The 19,742-nt window shown below is 39.4% G+C and overlaps 1 protein-coding gene across 2 annotated transcripts in view; it reads left to right on the forward strand.

Moving 5' to 3' along the window:
- Positions 1-8,351: 8,351 nt before the first annotated feature.
- btbd11b (BTB (POZ) domain containing 11b) overlaps positions 8,352-19,742 on the forward strand; it is a 264,698-nt gene continuing 253,307 nt past the window's right edge. For both annotated transcript variants that reach the window (XM_055155521.1, XM_055155522.1), the window contains exon 1: positions 8,352-9,377. In XM_055155521.1, coding sequence (XP_055011496.1) covers positions 8,525-9,377 — 853 coding nt within the window. In that variant the 5' untranslated portion in view covers positions 8,352-8,524. The remainder of the gene's footprint in view (positions 9,378-19,742) is intronic.

Here is a 19,742-nt window from a genome sequence, read left to right on the forward strand (position 1 = left end):
TTCAGTCAGAAAATCCTCGCAGCGCTTCGAAAAATGACATAATACGTGACTGAAGATTTGCATTACGTTGAAAGGCAAAGTTACCCGGATGAACACTTGCGAGGCAGCGAGGTTGGGCTCTGTCGGGTGCGCTTGATTTGCTCTCAGGGCTTCGTTGGTTTCTGTTTGAGTCTCTTCTGTAATATAAATATCCGACACCGCCCAACCCGAGACGCAGCGAATTATGATCAAATGAATACTGCGTTATCTTACATAAAAAACAACAGGCGTTTGTGATAGGCTGAGAGTCTGACCTATAGAATTTATTTTATTTTTTATTCAAATTACATTAAAATGAAATCGCAATCTGTAATTAAAATAGCAAACTACAAAAAGCAAGGTTGTTTTTGGCAATTATTCTGTTTTTTTTTTTTAAAATATACGCAAAATATTCCTGTAATATTTGTTTTATTTTATTTAATATGTATTATTTATTATTTATTTAGGATATAGTAAGATCCATTTCCCTTCTAAAAGCACGTTGTTAATTGCAGTTCTTACACTAAGCGCTAGATGGCGGTGTTTACGAGCTTCCATGCGCCATTTCCATTAGCCTGTACACTCATTTATTTATATTTCTGTTGTCGTAAATGCAAAATGAAGGCCTTGTATTTACATTAGTCTGTGTTTTTACTTATATTACCCTTCAAGTTTAATTGTTTAATTAAGGCTAGTTTTATAACTGAGCTTCTCAGCTTTTCAGACATTTGTTTAGTGGATGAGGTGTAAATAATTTACAACTTGGATGTCAGTTCAGTTTGAGAGAGCTGCTTTAACGCTGTTTACACTTAATTTGCTAACCAGTGTGTCTAAGAAAATTAAAGCCACGGTATATAATTATTTTATTATTATTATTATTATTATTATTATTATTATTATTATTATTATTATTATTATTATTATTATTATTATTATTATTTGGCTGTTTTAAAAACATGTTCTCTTACTCTGAGTGGGCTTGCATCTCTACAAACCTGCTCTTTGGCCTGCGGGAGGACTTGCCTAACCGGTAGGGGCCTTGGACTGGGGGGTAAAGGGCAGAGGTGGGACCAAGTTGTTGTTTTGAAAGTCTCAAGTAAGTCTCAAGTCTTTGACTTCACGTTCAAGTCAAGTCCCAGGTCAAATACAGGCAAGTCCAAATTGAGTCTTGAGTCACTGGCCCATAAGTCCAAGTCAAGTCCTAGTCGTCTGCTTTGAGCTTCAAGTCATTTCAAGTCTTTAAACCAAAGTACCAAATATAGTTTAGATTTTTGCAATTTAAGATAAATTGTTTTCATAAAGTCATAGTATATTTATATATGAGTATTTATAGAGTATATGAGTTGTAGAACTGTTAATTTTTCCTTTTTAAATGTCTTGCAAGGTCTTAATGTGAATCATTACGGTCAGAATAGAAAGAATTCAGATATAAATGTGCTTCTCAAGTCAAAGGCCTCAAGTCCAAGTCAAGTCTCAAGTCCTAAAAACAGTGATTTGAAGTGTGACTCGAGTCCAAGTCACGACTTGCAAGTCCCCACCTCTGGTAAAGGATACTCTTTACCCAGGGCCCAGAGCATGGAGTAGCCCTTCACAAAATCTGCAATCTGCAATTTTCATGAAGAACATGAAATACAGGCCCACCAAGATGGTTTGTACTCAGGGCCTAGAATTTTGTACCACAACCCTGCTGACCAATCAATTCCTTTTACATTCTGTTATGGTTCTCGTTGGCAGGAGGATATTCTCATGCTTGTGTCTATACAAATGTTCCATAATATTCCACATGACACATAAGTCACAAAAATATCTGCAGAGAATGTAGTTGTGACTTTCTGTTTCCATGGAATCATGCAGGTGACATGCAGTCTCCCCTAGACAGTATTACATTTGAAGTTTAATAAACGTCTTGCAGAAATAACTGGTATTTGAACACTGATGAGTAAGGGACCAAATTTGAGTCTGAGTATTTTTAGGTTCACAACATAAACTGACTTGAGATAAACATTAATCTCTTCACGGTCAGTACAAATCAACCAGGTGAAATATTCATAACTCAGGCAGAGGTGTCATTATCCAAACAAAGAGGCACTCAAGTCAGTCTGAAGAACAAAATGATATGACTGTGTGAGGTTTAAATACACAGAAATATGAATCCACACAAAACACTCGAGGGCAGAGATGCTACTTGATTCTGTCTTAGGAAGTTAATTTCCATTTGCAGTGGTTTGAAAACGGAGAAGGGGAAGGAGACACAGTGGATTATTTACACCCAGGGGCGACTCCAGAGGGGGTGGAGGGGTGGGTGGGGGTGTCTCTCTTAGAATGGCCAACGCACCCCAATATCCCCCCACAAAGATTGGCCTACTTTCATAACACATACAGTCTCAATTAAAACATGTTCAAATGTCCTGACCTCCAAGTGTTCAAAATGAGACTACAACAAAACAATAGTTCCATAACAGGTTTTATAAATCACTGCAGGGGGCTAACTACATTTAAAACAATGACTCAAACACGGCAGGGGGTCTGGATATGCTCCATTGTTTTAGACTCTATATTAACATGTTAAAAGTGCACTATGTAACTTTTCAGTTGGGGGTCCGTCAACTGCTTGTTTCTATGGATACAGTATGTCATTGTTCTTCGGGAATGTTCCACAGTATGACATTAAACAGCTCTGCCTTACGTTTATTCAATTACAGGTGGTTCTACAACTCAAAAATACCTAGAAAAACGGACATTCTGACTGTGAGCGGGGTCGCCTCTTCACAGATCTGACCTGTAACTTGCGCTACGTTTATATGATGACAGTGTGAACAGAAGAAACAAAAGTGGCGTCGTGTCTTCACCTTTTATTCTGTGTTTAGAGTGTATACAGTGATCTGTTTTTTTGTGTACTGTACGTATGTGACGTAAATGCAACGTGAGCAGATCTGACCAGAGTTTTGCGTCTTGGGCAGTGTAGACGGAAACGCTACGGCCGAACGTATTCAACTTTTCCACTCTGCAGGGTGGTTTCAAATTTTTGCATTTTCAAGCCCCAAAAATGGCATCACCGTCTAAACCAGGGGTGGGCAAACTTTTTGACTTGTGGGCCACAAAGGGTTCTGACATTTGACGGAAGGGCTGGACCAGGAGCAGATGGATGGAGTTTTTTGGTAATCCACCTCATAAGAGAAAAAAAATTAACATGGGATATGTAGAAAATATAAATATTGAAATATCACATAACTGAAAATCATTACAACAAAATATCTGCCTTTCAAGTCCCACAGTATTTACTACTTATTGAAAGACTTTGAAAAACACTGACAGTTATTATTATTATTGTTCTTCAGGGGCCGGATTAAAAAGAATAAAGAGCTGTAGTTTGCCCACCGCTGGTCTAAACGAAAGGCATTTCAGATTAAATATTTTGTGTTCTCATGTAAACAGGTCCTAAGTCTTATTTGGTCTCCATGAAGCTAGAAATGTTTAATACAATACTGTGAAACATTACAGACAAAGCAATAACATTTCCACAGAGAAAAGCGTTTGATGGACTCTCCACCAGAAAAGTTGCATAATGGACCTTTAAAAACTGTTATTATGACGCCAAATATGCTTTTTTCTTTTGTGCACAAAGCTCTCACTGGTGTTGCCTGCTTTGCTTTTGTGTTGATTCTTGTGTTGGTTCAGCATTAATCAGGATAAACATGAACACAAATTAGAAAGAAAAAAATTTGGTTCTTTTAAAAAATAATTGATCAATTTCTGGTGCTTTGACAAATAAACCTGAAGTTATCTGACACCACAGTGTAAAATAAACGATCTGATATTATCTACTAGTTGCTCAGAGATTAGGTTAATTAAAAAGATTCAGCTCTTTTTAAAAATGAGATCCTGTGCACAGGTGACCTCATAAAACCACTTGTAATTTAATACATGTAAGGTAGAGCTGTTTAATGTTATACTGTGGAATATTCCAGGCAGAGCAATGACATATCCATAGAAATAAGAATGTGACAGACGCCCAGCCAAAAAGTTACACAGTGCACCTTTGATCATTATTGTAGTACAATGTTTTATTTAGATCATGCATAATTTCAAAGAGTAAACATGCTCCCACTCTCAGTTTGAACCATTTAAAACAAATGTTCTGTTTATAAAAGGCACATTCAGGACATCTCATGCTCTTGCTTTATAAGAGGTGCATTGTGTAACTTTTCTGGTGGAGAGTTCATCAAATGCTTTTCTCCATGGAGATGTTATTGTTTTGTCTGTAATGTTTCACAGTATGGTATGAAACCTTTCTATCTTTATGGAGACTAAACCAGACCAAGTTACAAGTCAGATCTTTGGAAAGGCGACACCGTTCACAGTCAGAATGTGTGTTTTTCGAGGTATTTTTGAGCTATAAAATCAACTGAAAGTGAATAAATGTAATGTAGAGCTGTTTTTAATGCCATTTATTTTCATAGTTAAAATAAATATATACATAAATAAATAAGCAAAACAAAAGTAATAGTATATTTAATATACATACACATTATATACATTCACATATACATGCGTATAGGCATATTACATGCATGTATGTGCGCACATACATATACACTACTGCTCAAAAATTTTAGAACACTCAAATTTTTCCAGTTATTTATTGCAATTCAAGTCGTGCAAGTCCAATGAAGAGCTTGAAATGGTACAAAGGTAAGAACTGAACAATTAGAGGTTAAAAAAATAGATAAAAGACACAAAGCACAAGTCCAAGCGCTGCCGAAACCACCTCAGGAAAAAAGAACAAGATGTTAAAGCTTGAAAACATGGAATGTCCAGCACAATTAAGTCCAGACTTAAACTCTGGTTTGGGATGAACTGGACAGAAGAGTGAAGACAACAGACTTGGAAAGAACTTTCTGAACAATATTTGATTTCTATTGTAAAAAGATCGAGCCACGGGTATGTTCAGCTCTTGTATTTGCCAAAGGTGGACGCTTTCATTAATCAAAAATTTAGGATAGATTTTGGCCAACAGTAAACAGTAAACAATAAAAAAACTGGAAAAAAATCTGGTGTTCTAAAACATTTGACCGGTAGTGTACACACACACACATATACATATATATGGGGGTGACAATTAATATTATCAACAGGGGCCGTGCATTATCTACCATTCATGTTTAAAGTAGAGCTGTTTAATGTCATACTGTGGAACATTTGAGGCAGAGCAATGACAAATCCATAGAAACAAGCAGGTGACAGACCCCCAACCGCAAAGTTACACAGCGCACCTTTAAATGATCGTTATCGTAGTGCAGTGTTTTATTTAGCTCATGCATAATTTCAAAGGGTAAACACGCTCCCACTCTCAGTTTGAACAATTTAAACAAATCTTCTCCTTGGTCATTTCTTTATATATATAAGTTTGTAGATAAAATCAATTCTCACATTTGGCTTTTGTCTTATAAATGGATATAAAAAGAGCCAGTCTTTTTAAAGGCTCTTTGAAATGTACAAATCCATAAGATTCAGATCCCGTAAAAGAGCCGAAAGTCCCATCACTAGTGGCGTCATGTTCCATTTCCAGTATTATCTCCAAAATAGCTAGTTTCATAAAGTAAACACAGAAAGTGCAAATACAGTTGTTCAGTTTTCAATAACAAGGCCGAGACATAAAGTACATGTTATAAAAGGCACATTCAGTACATTACATGCTCCCGCTTTTGAATTCTATAGGCCAGAAGGATACCTTACAGAATAGATGTAAGGCAAAGCTGTTTAACGTCATATTGTGAAACTTTCCAGACAGAGGAGTAACATATCCATAGAAACAAGCCTCCAACCAAAAAGCTACAATGAGTGAATGAAAATGAATATTGTTTAAATGCAGGTTTTTGTCGTAATAATACAGTGAATTCTAGGATCGAACTGATAATAGAAATAATCAAGTTGAACCATTTCCCTGCATTTAATTTTAGATATTTTATGTCAAATTTCAGTGATATCAACAGGAAAATCTGTCTCTTTCCTCATCTATAGAGACCCCAAGAATCTGAAAACCGCCAATATCGTTGCCTTATGCCTAAATCAGCAGGCCCATCGTATGTACAGTAGAGCATCGTTTCCCAAAGACCAGGTCACGACCTTCACGTGGGTCGCAAGAGATTTTTTGGGGGAGTTGCCTTGTCATGATCTACATGTAGGTCTGCAACATACAGCTGTATACATGGATCTGTGACCTTATCGTCATTCTGGCTCAGCATTTCAACAGAATATCCTGTCCTCAGTAGGGCCAGTGTTTCTATGCTTATTCCTTTCACTACTACATATATGTGTGAACTGGGATTTTCTGTGCTCACAAAAATGAAGACAAAGCACAGAAACAGACTGAATGCTTCACCTGCTCTGCTGCTGCGCTCTCCTCCTGCAGCCCGGGCTGGAACACGCTATGAAAACACAAACAGGCCAACCTATCTCATTATAAATGTTGGAATGTTAAGACATGTTTTGTATAATTTCTCATAATACTATCGTGGACTATCACAATATATCGAATTATAAGTCTCTTTGCTTAAATTAAGAGTCTTGGTGCAGCAATAATTGAAAAAAAAGACAGAGAACTACATAGACCATGATCCTTTGCTCCATTTCAGTGCAGACTACAAGAAAAAATAACAGTTCTAAGCACTTTTAAGTCTTAGTGCTTTGGATTAAGTCTTGTTGAGGCATTTTAAGAGGAAAAAGTAACATATTCACAGTTTCGTTAGCCTCCACAAAATATCGCAATAAATATCGTACCGTGAGATGTATATCATGAAAATATCGTATTGAGAAATTTGGATAGTATTACATCCCTAATCGTGAGCCTCCCCACCATATCGTGAGCTTTCCCGCGATATCGCAATAAATATTGTATCGTGAGACTTGGATTTTACACCTCTAATAATTTCTAATCTTTTTGTAATTATTTTAATGACTGTTTTGCTCCAATATTGCTGGTTCAGTTGAATATTGAAAAAAATAAATAAATAAACAGGCAAAATTTAATGTCCAAATAAGCAATTTATGGATCCTTTTATTGCTGGTTCAATTACTGTTTTTCATTGTTTAAAACTTGAGTAATATTAATTGTTCAGAGAGACACGTTCACCCAGTCAACATGAAAATATCCTCATTAATGTTCAATAATGGTCAAATCCACCTTTAGTTTGTGATTGACTTGGGTCGTGAAGTTTTATGGCTTTTAAAACATGGATCCCCAGAAAAAAAACAAAAAAAAACAACAACTTTGAGAACCACTATAGTAGATCAGTCCACTGTAGCCCAAGTGAAGGTCACAACGACGAACACCAGGGGTCGCTGTTGTCCCAGAAACTGCGCTGCTGAAAGTTAAACGCCATCCCTGAAAAATACAAAGTTATTTCCTGATGAATTAACTCGAAAAAGATTCAGTTATGTGGTCGATTTGTTTCCTTAATTGCGCGTATTTATTCTGGATGATTTATTTCTTCTTGCAAATAGCTTCAGATGGGTCGGAGAATTGGCCTATCAGATGTTTTTCCTTAAGATGTGATGGGAGGAGAAGAGAAGAGTGAGGAGAGGGCAACGGCAGCTTCCAGCACGCTCCAACCTGCAGAGCCATCCTACCGAGTGACCTTGAAAGTGAAGCAGGTCTTTTCAATGAGTTGCCCCTTGGAGGAACACAGGGATACATTATGCATGCAATCTATTATTAATGGTCTTGAGTCATGTTACGATCAGACATGAGCCCAGAGAAAATGCGTAGAAAGCTTGATTCCCGTGAGAAACTGTAAACACAATAATTGAACTGCGATGTTGCGTTTCATTTTAAAGCTTTTTTCCCCCCTGCAATTTGTGCAATCGAACACTATTTAAGCTTCTAGTCGAGTATTATTTCTGTTATTATTGCCTGTGCTTGAACTATGGAGCTCTGGGCTGGTCAGTTGCTTAAATTAAAATGCAAAATTAAAAGCTTAAGTTGACTAATGGTTTTGAAAGTAGTTCAATTAGCCTATAACCTTCATTCAAACTGCTTTCAAATCAATGATAATAAGGGAAATAGGGAGGGATTTTTCTTTTTGTTACTCAAATCTCATTAAATAACCAGCTTAACAACATTTGAAGCAGCACATAGGTCTATCTATCTACACACTGTTTACATCTGCTATTAATAAGCTCTGTTAATGGCATCATGAATAGCTCTCTATCGATTTTATCAAGCGGACCAATCAGATCTCTCCGCTGCTCCGTTCTCAAACTTGATTGGCTGAGAGCTGTTCACAGGTCTGCGTATCCCCGCCTCATCTGTCAGGGTCTGCGCTGCTGCTGCTGCTGCTGCCCGATACTGTAGTGACACGCTTCTCCCCAACTTTCCCAAACAGCCCTATGAGGACTTACTCCGGCTGCTGTTCCCACGCGCACCGCGAGCCGTCTCATTTCCACCTTCTCCAATCTTTATCCGCACTTTCCCCCCAAGCCCTCCGTTACAGAATGAAGTGCAGTTATGGCAAGAAGTAGCAAGTCAGTAGCGAGGACCCTGGAGGATTTAACACTCGACTCTGGTTATGGTGGAGCCGCGGACTCCTTTAGATCTTCCAGTGCGTCGCTGTGTTGCTCCGAGGCGCATGGCGGGAACTACTGGCATTTAACCGACTCGATGCACAGTCGACACAACAGTCTGGACACTGTTAACACGGTCCTGGTCGAAGACACCGAGATCCTGGAGTGCAGCGGGCAGTGCGCTAAACTACCCGAGCTTGAGGATGTGCCGTGGAGCCTCGGGGAAGTGGCGAGCGCACTGAACAAGGACGAGGAGATGAGCCTACCGACCCCTCCGCAGGACGTCCTGCACCGGCTGTCAGTGCTCATCAGCCGGGTCCTGGTGAGAGTCTCTAAAGAAGCGCAGCGCTTAAGTTTGCGCTATGCCAAATGCACCAAATACGAGATCCAAAGTGCCATGAAGATGGTTCTGTCCTGGAGCGTGTCAACGAGCTGCATCAGCGCGGCCCTCAGTGCCTTGTCCCTGTACAACATGAGCACAGAGGAGGATAAGTTCAGCCGGGGCAAGTCTGCGCGCTGTGGCCTCATCTTTAACGTGGGCAAGTTCTTCAGGTGGATGGTGGACAGCAGAGTGGCGGTGAGGATCCACGAGCATGCCGCCATCTACCTGGCCGCGTGCACGGAGAGCCTGTTCCGCGAGGTTTACGCACGAGTGCTGCGCAGTGCGCTTTTGGAGAGGGACAACGGGATTCCCAAGTTTACAGTGGAAGTCCTGGAGCAAGCCATCAACGGAGACGCGGAGATCTGGGGCTCCCTGCAGCCGTGGCAGCACCTGATCTGTGGCAAAAGTGCAAACGGTGAGTCACGTCCACTTTTACTCCAGACGCTCATTTCAGAAGCTCACGGGCCATTCACTTTATCGACCTTCTCATACTTAATTTGTCCCCCAAGCGCGTGCACTAAAACTTAATTATGCCCAAACTGGTACATCTTTATTCAGCCTTCTCCTGATGGTCACCTGCTAATGTGATGAATGAAAGATGGTAATTAAACTATCAGTCACTGAAGTCTCCAGGTTTGCATTTGCCAATTTCCACATTTCAGAAACATCAGCCTTTTTAAATCTGAGTGAAAATATTTTGCTCACATCCTTTCAGGGCCCTTTCACTATTTAAACCAAGTCAACATCTTTCACTTTGAAAGCTGCAGTCATGACACGGTGCTTTGACAAGAGCGTCCATTCAGATGATGACGGCCTTCACTTGACTGTGGTTCACTCGCGGGTTAGCTCCTTTCTGCTGCACCAGACTTTATTCTCTGCCACTACTGTCTTAATGTTTCTATTTTATCCTCGCTGATGCTGGTGATGCAGGGCCCGTATCCTCCGGCGTCCTTCTGTCGCTCCCCCCACTCACAGAGGGCTGTCCCTGTCTGCTTCTCTGCACCGATGCCCTGCAGAACTCTCTTGTATTCATCTCTTTCAGTGGGATGCACACTTTATCCCACCCTGCTTGTGTTTAGAAATAGCTGCTCTGTTCTCTCCAGTGTACACCTTCAAAGTACAGGGCTGCCTTAGTTCAATAAATCGTTCAGACTTCTCAGCTGCTTATCCTGCAATACATCACGGAGCATTCCAAAAACACACTTGGCTCTGTTTTGATGGATGTTGTTAACGTGCTACAGTGGCTTCCCTTGCAACAGGTTTACGTAATGAGAGGCCTTGGGGGACCTGTGTGCGTTCATGCATTATGCAGTCTGATGTGAATAAAAGTGAGTTAGACGAGCGGGGAGGAGACAGACAGATGGACTGGCAGGCTGGGATGCTGAAACTTACAGAGACATTGTGGCTATATAGATGATAAATATCCAAACGCGAGGCACACACAGTTGGCTTCCTGCACGCAGCTTTTGTCCGTGAGCTACTGTGGAACATCTGCACACCTGTTTTTGTTTGACGCATCCAACGATATTCAAGTCTGGAGGGTTTAAATGTGACTAAAGGCAATGCTGGAACAAAAAACATTAACGACGCATTTAGTTTGAATGGTATTTTGCGACTTTATGACCTTGAATAGTGTTGCATTTGTGTTTTAGGGTGAGTTTTTTGTTTCATTTTGACAATTTGATCTTTGTTGGGTTTTGAAAGGGTATTTTTCTGGTAACTGTAAAATTATTCAGTACAACTTGATGAATAAAACCTTTGATTTGAGTTGAGTTTGCCAGGATGCTCATGTAGCGATAGTCAAACGGTTGGTAGTCTGATCCCAGATACATTTGCGTATCGCTGTTGTGTCCTTTTGCAATGCACTCGATCAACCCTAAATGTGTGTGGACCTGATATAAATGTATTGAGATACAGGACTATATTTAAGATACAGGACTATATTCATACCATACTCCATGCAGATGTACAAAAACTCACCTTTAACTTACAGATAATACTCCCTACAACTGTACAACAGCGCACAAGTGTCAATTCTGTGTAATACAGGACCTTTAAATACACTGACCAAGTTCTTTTGAAAGATTTTGATTAAAATTGCATTAAATTGTGTTACTGGTATAAATGTGTTGAGATACAGGACTACAATCATACCAGACTCCATACAGATGTACAAAAACTCACCTTTAGGTAAGAGATAATACTCCCTACAACTGTACAACAACTCACCCTTATGTAACAGATAACCCATGTTCTGCACAGCAAAAAGTGGAGTGTCAAAATTTACTTTCACAGAATTCATTTTAACATATTCTCAGGGTTTGTATGAGTCCAATCTGTTTTAGAGTTTTAATTAACACTTTTGGAAATGTTAATTAAGTAACACTGGACCAAAGTTCCTGTTTAACCCCGAAATCAAAAGTTATATTAATGTTTTGAGAGTAAACAGACAACATTTTTATGGTTATCCTTCTTTAGCTAAACAACACACAGAGGTGTTTTATTTTTACACTTTATTTTAGTTAATTTAAGATGAAATTATGTATAAGACTGGTTCAAACTGGTCTTCTCTTGCGGGAGTTTGAAGTGGGTGGGAGGTGCCAAATTAACACTAGGGGAAGTTGAATTAACTTAAACCAGATCAGCTCTGGCAAATAACCCCAACTCGAAACCTCATTTAACTTTCAAATAGTCAAAAAAAAAAGCTTTTGTGTTAAAAACCACTCCTGAAATTTTGACCGTGAAATGTTAACCCTCGAGTTTTTGCTGTCTGTCAATCATCATCATTTTTGCACTGTCTTCCTATGACCTCTTATATATAGCTGAGAATTTTTATTTTTTATTACTTATTTTTCTGTTTTATTTTGACACCTGTCTCTTGCTATCTTTTTTGTTACTTATGTAGAATTTATTAATACTATTTATATGTTTTACTCTTTGTTATTATATTATATTGTGATGTGTGAGCTACTGTGTCCAAATAATTTCCCTTGTGGATCAAAAAAGTTTCTAAGTTTAAGTCTAGATGTGAAGTTTACCATGTGTTTGGTTGGTCAAGCCTTTGCACAGTGGTGATGGTGCTGCTGTTGCTGCTGCTGTGTGCCGGAGGGACTGATACAACTAAATACAAGTTCCTGCACAAACTCATGATGCAACATTGATAGTTAGTCAGCAGGGAGTTTTGTGTTCTTAGGTAGTTACTTGTAAAACCCAAAAGAATTTCTCACAAGATAGCAGAAACTATATTACACTTTCACTTCTTTGCACATACTTACAAACCAGTTTAATGTTTGGATGCACTTTTTAATGCATTTTTCTTCTTTATTTCCACGATTATTTACACTGTTAATTTTCAGTGAAGGCATTAAAACTATGAGTAACACAAATCAGGAAATCAGAAAAGCTGTTAACTTGAAAACTACCACTTTATGACATCACAAGGTGGAACAGAGCATTTTGAACCTCGAAAATGTAACACTAATAATACAGGATTACTCAAACATGTGTGAATGAAACAAAACACAACTCCAGGTATGTTTTTGATGAAGTAACAACATTCTAACACGGCTTAAAGCTCACAAGTGTCAATTCAAGTTCTTTTGAAAGGTTTTGATTAATAATTGCATTAAATTGTGTTACTGGTATAAATGTATTGAGATACAGGACTACATTCATACCAGACTCCATATAGATGTACAAAAAAATCACCTTTAAGTAACAGATAATACTCCCTACAACTGTCTAACAACTCACCCTCATGTAACACATAACCGTATGTCCCGCACAGCAAAAAGTGGAGTGTCAAAATTGACTTTCACAGAATCAATTTATATGAGTCCAATCTGTTCTAGAGTTAATTTAACATTTTGGGAAATGTTAATTAAGTAGCACTGGTTCCTGTTTAACCCTGAAATCAAGAGTTAAATGTTGTATAGAGGATTTTCCAAGGAACGAGAAATCCAGCGACTGTTTGTCCTTTTTCAAATGTTGCGCATGTGTGAAACCACCCCCCCTCCCCTACAGCTCCCTACGTAGAAACGCCTCTTCCCGCCTCCTCCTTACGCCAGAAACAGGTTTGTTTACAGCCGGTGCACTGCACGTGACTTGTAAACAACTAACTACAGTGTTGGTTAGGCAAGACGGAGAAGTGAGGAGCGGGGGGAGCGGGTGTGCGGACATTTCGTTCGCGGACGAGAAGTGAGGAGCAGGGAGAAGAGCGGAGCAGGGAGAGAGGAGAGGAGAGGGGAGGGGAGCGGTGCGCGGAGATTCCGTGCCCGGAGAAGTGAGGAGCAGGGGGAAGAGTGGAACGGGCAGCGGGGACAGGAGCAGGAAAGGGGAGCAGAGAAGAGTGCGCAGAGATTCAGTGCAAATGAACTAGCTACAACACGCAGCAGCAAGCGGACTCTTTCTTTGCCTTGAAAATTACGTTTTCAGACATAGGATATCGCTTTCGTGTCCTGAAAAACGTTTGACTAGCTCTTGGAAATAAAGTACGTTTTCATAATAAGCAGAAGTTTACCTGTCCAGGAGTAATTTGGCGACCAATGCGTCAGTCTTTAGACCCTGCGTCTGCTTCAGTTGCGCCATCGCTGGAATGAATCTTCAAGAATCACCTTAGTTTGGCTTCGCTGCTTTTCCCCTTGTCTTCTTCTTTCAGCGACCTCAAAAACGGACTTTCTTTTGCAGCTAACTGCTCCTGGATTCTTGTCGCCATTGCAACAAACTTTGTGCTAACTGCGAGGAAGATATAGGTCAAAAAAGCCACTAAGAACTGTTGCGTTGGTGGAGTAAACAGCGTCTTGCGTCTGTGGACTGCGTGACAGGCGTACGTAAACCACGTACCGGCGGCGCGCAGGCAAGTCAGTTACGCTAGAAACGTAGGGAGTTTGATTGACAGCCTGTCAACTCACAGATAACGAGGCAGTGTCGTTATCTATTGGCAAATGTTTAGCCCCACCACGTCCAGAGTTGATGAATTTTTATTCTCTTTTTTTTGGTCATCATAATTACAAGGCTACTGCACCTTTATAATGCTATCATTGACAACTTGAAACAAAAAAAAAAATCCTCCATACAACCTTTAAATTAAAGTTTTCAAAGTAATCGCATAACACTTTGTAGGGTTATCCTGATTTAGTTAATCAATACACATGAGTGTTTTATTTTTACACTTTATTTTAATTAATTTAAGATGAAATTATGTACAAAACTGGTTTAAACTGGTCTCTAATAACAAAGGGTTACTCAAACATGTGTGAATGAAACAAAACACAACGTCATGTTTTTAATTAAATAACATTATAACAAACTTACAAGAGTCCATTTTACTTAATTTTGGACCTTTAATACAAAATATTTTAGGTTTATTTTTCCTTTGCTTCATAATTCCATAATTTGCATCATATAAAGTCAAGCCCAATATTATTCATACCCCTGTCAAATTTTGACTTAAAGTTACTTTTATTCAACCAGCAAGTTTTTTCTTGTTTGAAAATGACACAGGCGTCTCCCAGAAGATAATAAGACGGTGTACAAGAGGCATCATTGTGGAAAAAAAAAATTCTCCAGTGGACATTTCAGCACGACAGTGACCCATAACACATTGCAAAAGTGGTGAAGAAATTGGTTATTGGACAACAACATTACTGTTTTGCAGAGTCCTGACTTGAATCCAATTGAGAATCTGTGGAGGGAGCTAAAGATCAGGGTGATGGCAAAAGGAGACCCTCCAATCTGAAAGCACTGGAGCTCACCGCTAAAGATGAATGAGCCAAAATACCAGTGGAAATGAGCAAAAAACTGGTCAGCAATTATAGGAAGCGTTTGATTGCTGTAATAGCCAATAGAGACTTTGCACCCTCACGTGACCCCTATAGCAACGGTACCTATGCAGCCATGACACTAGTGCGGGTTTTCCTGGATAAATTAATGAAATTTTAGTTCAGTAAATGTGCTTCTTTCATTAAATAAGCTATGAAACAATTTAAATAGCAAATACCTTGATGAAACTTCAGGTGTCTTGATGGTACCATAGGAAATCTCTTCGCGTTTTATTTTTGCCGCGTCTTTTTTTCGATAATTCCCTTGTTTGAGCTCCCTGATGAGTAATTTCCAGAGGAATAGTGAAGAAATGATTCGTTTTATCTAGAACAACCAAATACACAATAAAACCTGCCCATGTTTCTCCAATGCTACAGAAGTCAATGGCATAGCGTGCCCAGTGTCATGGCGGCGTAGGTACCGTTGCTATAGGGGTCACGTGACGGTGCAAAGCCTCTATAAATGCTTTTCTATTAATTATTGAGAAGGGTATGAATAATTCTGGACATGCCACTTTTTGTTCAAATGTAAATAAAAGCTGAGAAATATTTTTTTCCACAATGATGCCTCTTGTACACCGTCTTATTATCTTCTGGGAGATGCCTGTGTCATTTCCAATCAAGAAAAAAAAATTGCTGGTTGAATAAAAGTAACTTTAAGTCAAAATTTGTCAGGGGAATGAATCATTTTGGGCTTGACTATATATAGTGTCTTTCATATGTATAGAAAATGTAGGGGAAAAAAAAAAAGTGAGCATGGAAAAAAGAAAACATTGAATAAGAGGGTGTGTCTAAACTTTTGACCGGTTGTAAATATAGCATGTTTTGAACCCACTTCAGAAGCATCTATTTCAGCTGTATGAAGGACGGACAGTGTTCATTGGTGCATTCCAGCGTAACTTAAAATGCATATACAACTCCACGCTGCAAATGCCTGTGAGTCTGCATATTTAAAACACCAATTGCTATTCATCCACTGTGAGGTTTGACTGGGTCGTCTTGGGACAAGTTGAGAAGAACTTTTTTGTTTGTCCTTCAGCTGATGTCTTTGAGTTGAGGAAGTTAAGCCTATGAACCCCTCTGGCGTGACTGATAAGGCCAAGATGGTCCTTCTCTTTCCCCTCCCCTCCAAAAACCAAACAGCCAGTCAATCTGAGAGTGCGTGACCTTAACCAGAGCCTGCCAAACAGAACTCCCATAAAACTCCATCTATTCTCTCTGCCAAGTGGGAGTAATTGAGGTAATTTTTCCATATTATGCTAACGCTAGCTCTTCTGAAGATGAATAATAATGTGGCGTCCCCTCAAAAGACAGTCCCCTGCTTTCCTTTGAGTGTTAGTAGTTAAAAATAATGAGACTGCTTTTACTTTCTCAGTGACAGACCAGTCAATTAAGGACTCCATGTTGTATGTTAGATACAGTGGACTTTAATTATGGACTTGCAAAAGTTTGCTTGTTGTAATTATGAAACACCAAGCTCTGACACCGCTGGATTGCTCTATAATAATCCCAGTTTGTGGTTTTATACATGAGATATTACACTTAAAGGGTTCATATGACACCATTTTCTTATCTATGTTATAATGTTGTTTCCTCATCACAAACAGAGCTAGAGTTGTGTTTTGTTTCATTCACACATGAGTTCTTTTCTCAAACAGAAAACTCTCCTGTGTTTTTAAACTCCATACACCTTCGCTAGAATCATTTGGATGATTTCAGGCCTGGAAGTGCCATGTTTTTGCCAAACAAAGGGTAAAAGGAAACTGTTAACTTGAAAACTATCACTTCATGACACAAGGTGGAAGACAGACTAATAATGCAGGATTACTCAAACATGTGTTAATGAAACAAAACACTGGCCAGGCTGGTGCCACCTAGTGCCTCCGCTCAATTTAATTTCTTTCCAGCAACTAGGTCAGGAATCAGAATACACTAGACGGTTCGCAAAAACCCTGAAAGTTGTAGACAGCACACTGGCCAATTAGTGAAGAGCTGTGAAGCCATGACCTCAAACTCAAGTGTCTGTCTGGGTCCCTTTTGTGGAACAGCACAACAGTAAACAAAGCGGTCGAGATGTAGACGAAGACAGACATTCTGTGTTGGCAACGATTGCCGAGATCGAGGATTTAAAGCTGGAACAAAGAGAATGTTTGGTGAATTTTATCAAGGGGAAAGATGTTATGGGATTTGGCGCATTACATATGTCACAACCAAATAACAGCCATTGGTTAAATAAAAAAACACCGGCCTACCATGAAGCGACCAAATCCTAATGCTGCGAGGTCAGACGTGTGCTTAATGTGTTCAAATCTGAACATAAGGCCACAAAATAGGTAGGTCAGAAAAGGTCACCATATTACAAGAAAACTGAGATGTTGAAACTTGCAGACACACTTGCTGTTGATGATAACACCTCCAACATGAGGCACACACAGTTTCATGCACACAGCTTTTGTCTGCAAGCTACAGAGGAACATCTGCACACCGGTTTGTTTGACATATCCAACAATATTCAAGTTTGGTGCATTCAGACTAAAGCCAATGTTAGGAATGTTAAAAATGACTCAGTTATATTTGGTTTTCATTGTTTTTGGTAGTTCCATTCTCCTTTTCTTAGAGTCTCCAGCCAAGAGCTACATAAATAGAAAATGGAGATGATTGCTTATATATTGTGTCCAAATACATTAACATAAAGCCACAAAACAGGTAGGTCACATCGTGCGTCACCATACAAAAAATTCTGAAATTGCTGAAGTAAAATTCTTAAACATTTCACATCACTTAAGTCTAGCACCACCAAAAAATATATATGGCCCACCTTACCATCAGAACAAAACCTGGTCTTAGAGAGTATTATTCTAGGACGACACAAATGCTAAGTCTAGATATAGATAGATTTATTGATCCCAAGGAAAATGTACGTTTAGCAGAAGAACTGGTCAGGTAAAGGGTCAGCAGATCAATGCCAGGGTAGTAAATGCGTGGATTAAAACTCACTTTCATGTTTGAACTGTAAGAATCTGTGTACCACCAGAAGAAGTTTGGGTATTCTCTCTAGTACATGAATCACAATTTTAATCACAATTTTAGAACAACTGTTAGGGATCTTGTGCCACAAGATCTCGAGAGACAACCTTGCCACAAGATCATGCACACATAGTAAAAATGATATTTTTTTTCCTTCATGTTTTTATGTTTGGATTGTACGTCATCACACCTGTTGTAGTTCCAGCTAAATGGATTATACACTACGATTCCGACATGCTGCTATATAGACATTGATGTCTATTTGTCAGAGTAAACGTTATTTTTCAAGTGTCCCACTACTTCAACTTTTTTTTTTCATTATCGGATAGCGGCACTTTAGAATTTTTCAAACATTCTGCTTTTCTGACATGAATAATATTAGTGTGATCGCCTATTATACTCTGCACTCCAATATATCATGAGATGCTTGGGCCAGTGAAAAAAAAAAGTATAGATCAGCGTAAGAGTATATACTAGATTCGGGAAAATGTCAAATCTAAAATGGAGACTGCATGGGCCCTTTGTGCTTCATTCATTTTGCCATGTAGGTGATCTGCGAAGAACGTCATATAGCCTAAGTAAATAACCAATTAACTTATTGGCTTCTTTTTAAAGACAATACAGTAAAGTGTATTTACCTTGCAAGCCAACTTCAGAACTGTCGCCGGTGTTGGTGATGACCTGTCGTATATCAGCTGTTGTTACTTCCTGTGGGCGTGGTCAGTCTGATGGACCTTGCAGGTCGCTCAGACTGACCACGCCTCCCGTCTCCCGTTCTCTGGAGGAGGGTGTTCCAGGTGTGTAGGAAAACAGGAACGCTCCGTCATCACGGTTCGTGCTGTTTGTGCCTCATTTCCTGATTTCCTTCAATGTCCTCCCTGATCCAGTGTTTGAACTTGTTGTTTTCCAATCCAATGACCCACAGCTACCAGCCGAAACATGTCAACAAGGTACAATACACTTTACTGTATTGTCTTTAAAAAGAACTGAAGAAGTTGAAGTACATAAGAAGACAAAATGAACATCTTTGGCTAAATAACCAATCAAGTTCATTGTGCCAACTCAATGTGATGACACTCTCACAGCTCAAAACTCACATATGACATGTCGGAATAATGATACTAAAAGTGTCATAATACCAGCATGTCTAAATAGAGGCATGTCGTAATGAAGTGATGTCGGAATAAGCGGCAGACCTCAGTTAAATCAGCTCTTTCTTGTCACATTGTGTTAAAATAAAGAGCAGATTAACTTGAGTAACAGAGCATCAGAGAGATTAGTGCATTCAGTTAGGCTCTTTCTTTAATTGACAATGGATGGATAATTATTCAGTGCTGTAGGGCTGTTGTTGTCACCTACCACTGCACGCAGATCCGCATAGGTACAAGGAGCATATGGCAGGCCTCCCCCTCACGAGGCCTGACTCACTGTACCGTTCACGGGATGGTGGGTGTTGGGTTTCCGTCTCCTCCGAGCTCTTGTCCGAACAGGAAACTGCTGCTTTGGGATATTTCGTCTTCTTCTCCTGCTGCTGCTGCTCCCACCAATTGGAGAATACACAAGCACCTCTTTGATTTCCCTAATGTGACACAGAAAGCGTTGGAAGTCGATATCAGGGGATTGGTACCACCCCGAGGACAGGTTTGCAATCTCACTTTAGGTGTGAGATGAGTTGGTGTGCAGCGGTGATGGCTCTTTCATGTCTGGGCATATATGAGCAGGAGTGCAAAGACTTCATTTAGCTTTCATGTTATTTGACGAAGTAGCATGGATGTTTCTGGCAAGAGATTGGCTGATAATTTAATCATGAAAGATGGCAATTTCGATTGTTTAGAATCCAGAGCAGCTGATAGTCAATCAGCTCTGCCGAAATATTAATATGTATGTAGATTTTGATTATTTTCCCCAAATTATGTCATTTAAATGTACTACAA

The sequence above is a fragment of the Boleophthalmus pectinirostris genome, unplaced genomic scaffold (assembly GCF_026225935.1).
Source record: "Boleophthalmus pectinirostris isolate CB_2022bp ecotype Guang Dong unplaced genomic scaffold, ASM2622593v1 HiC_scaffold_2, whole genome shotgun sequence".
NCBI classification, from domain to species: domain Eukaryota; kingdom Metazoa; phylum Chordata; class Actinopteri; order Gobiiformes; family Gobiidae; genus Boleophthalmus; species Boleophthalmus pectinirostris.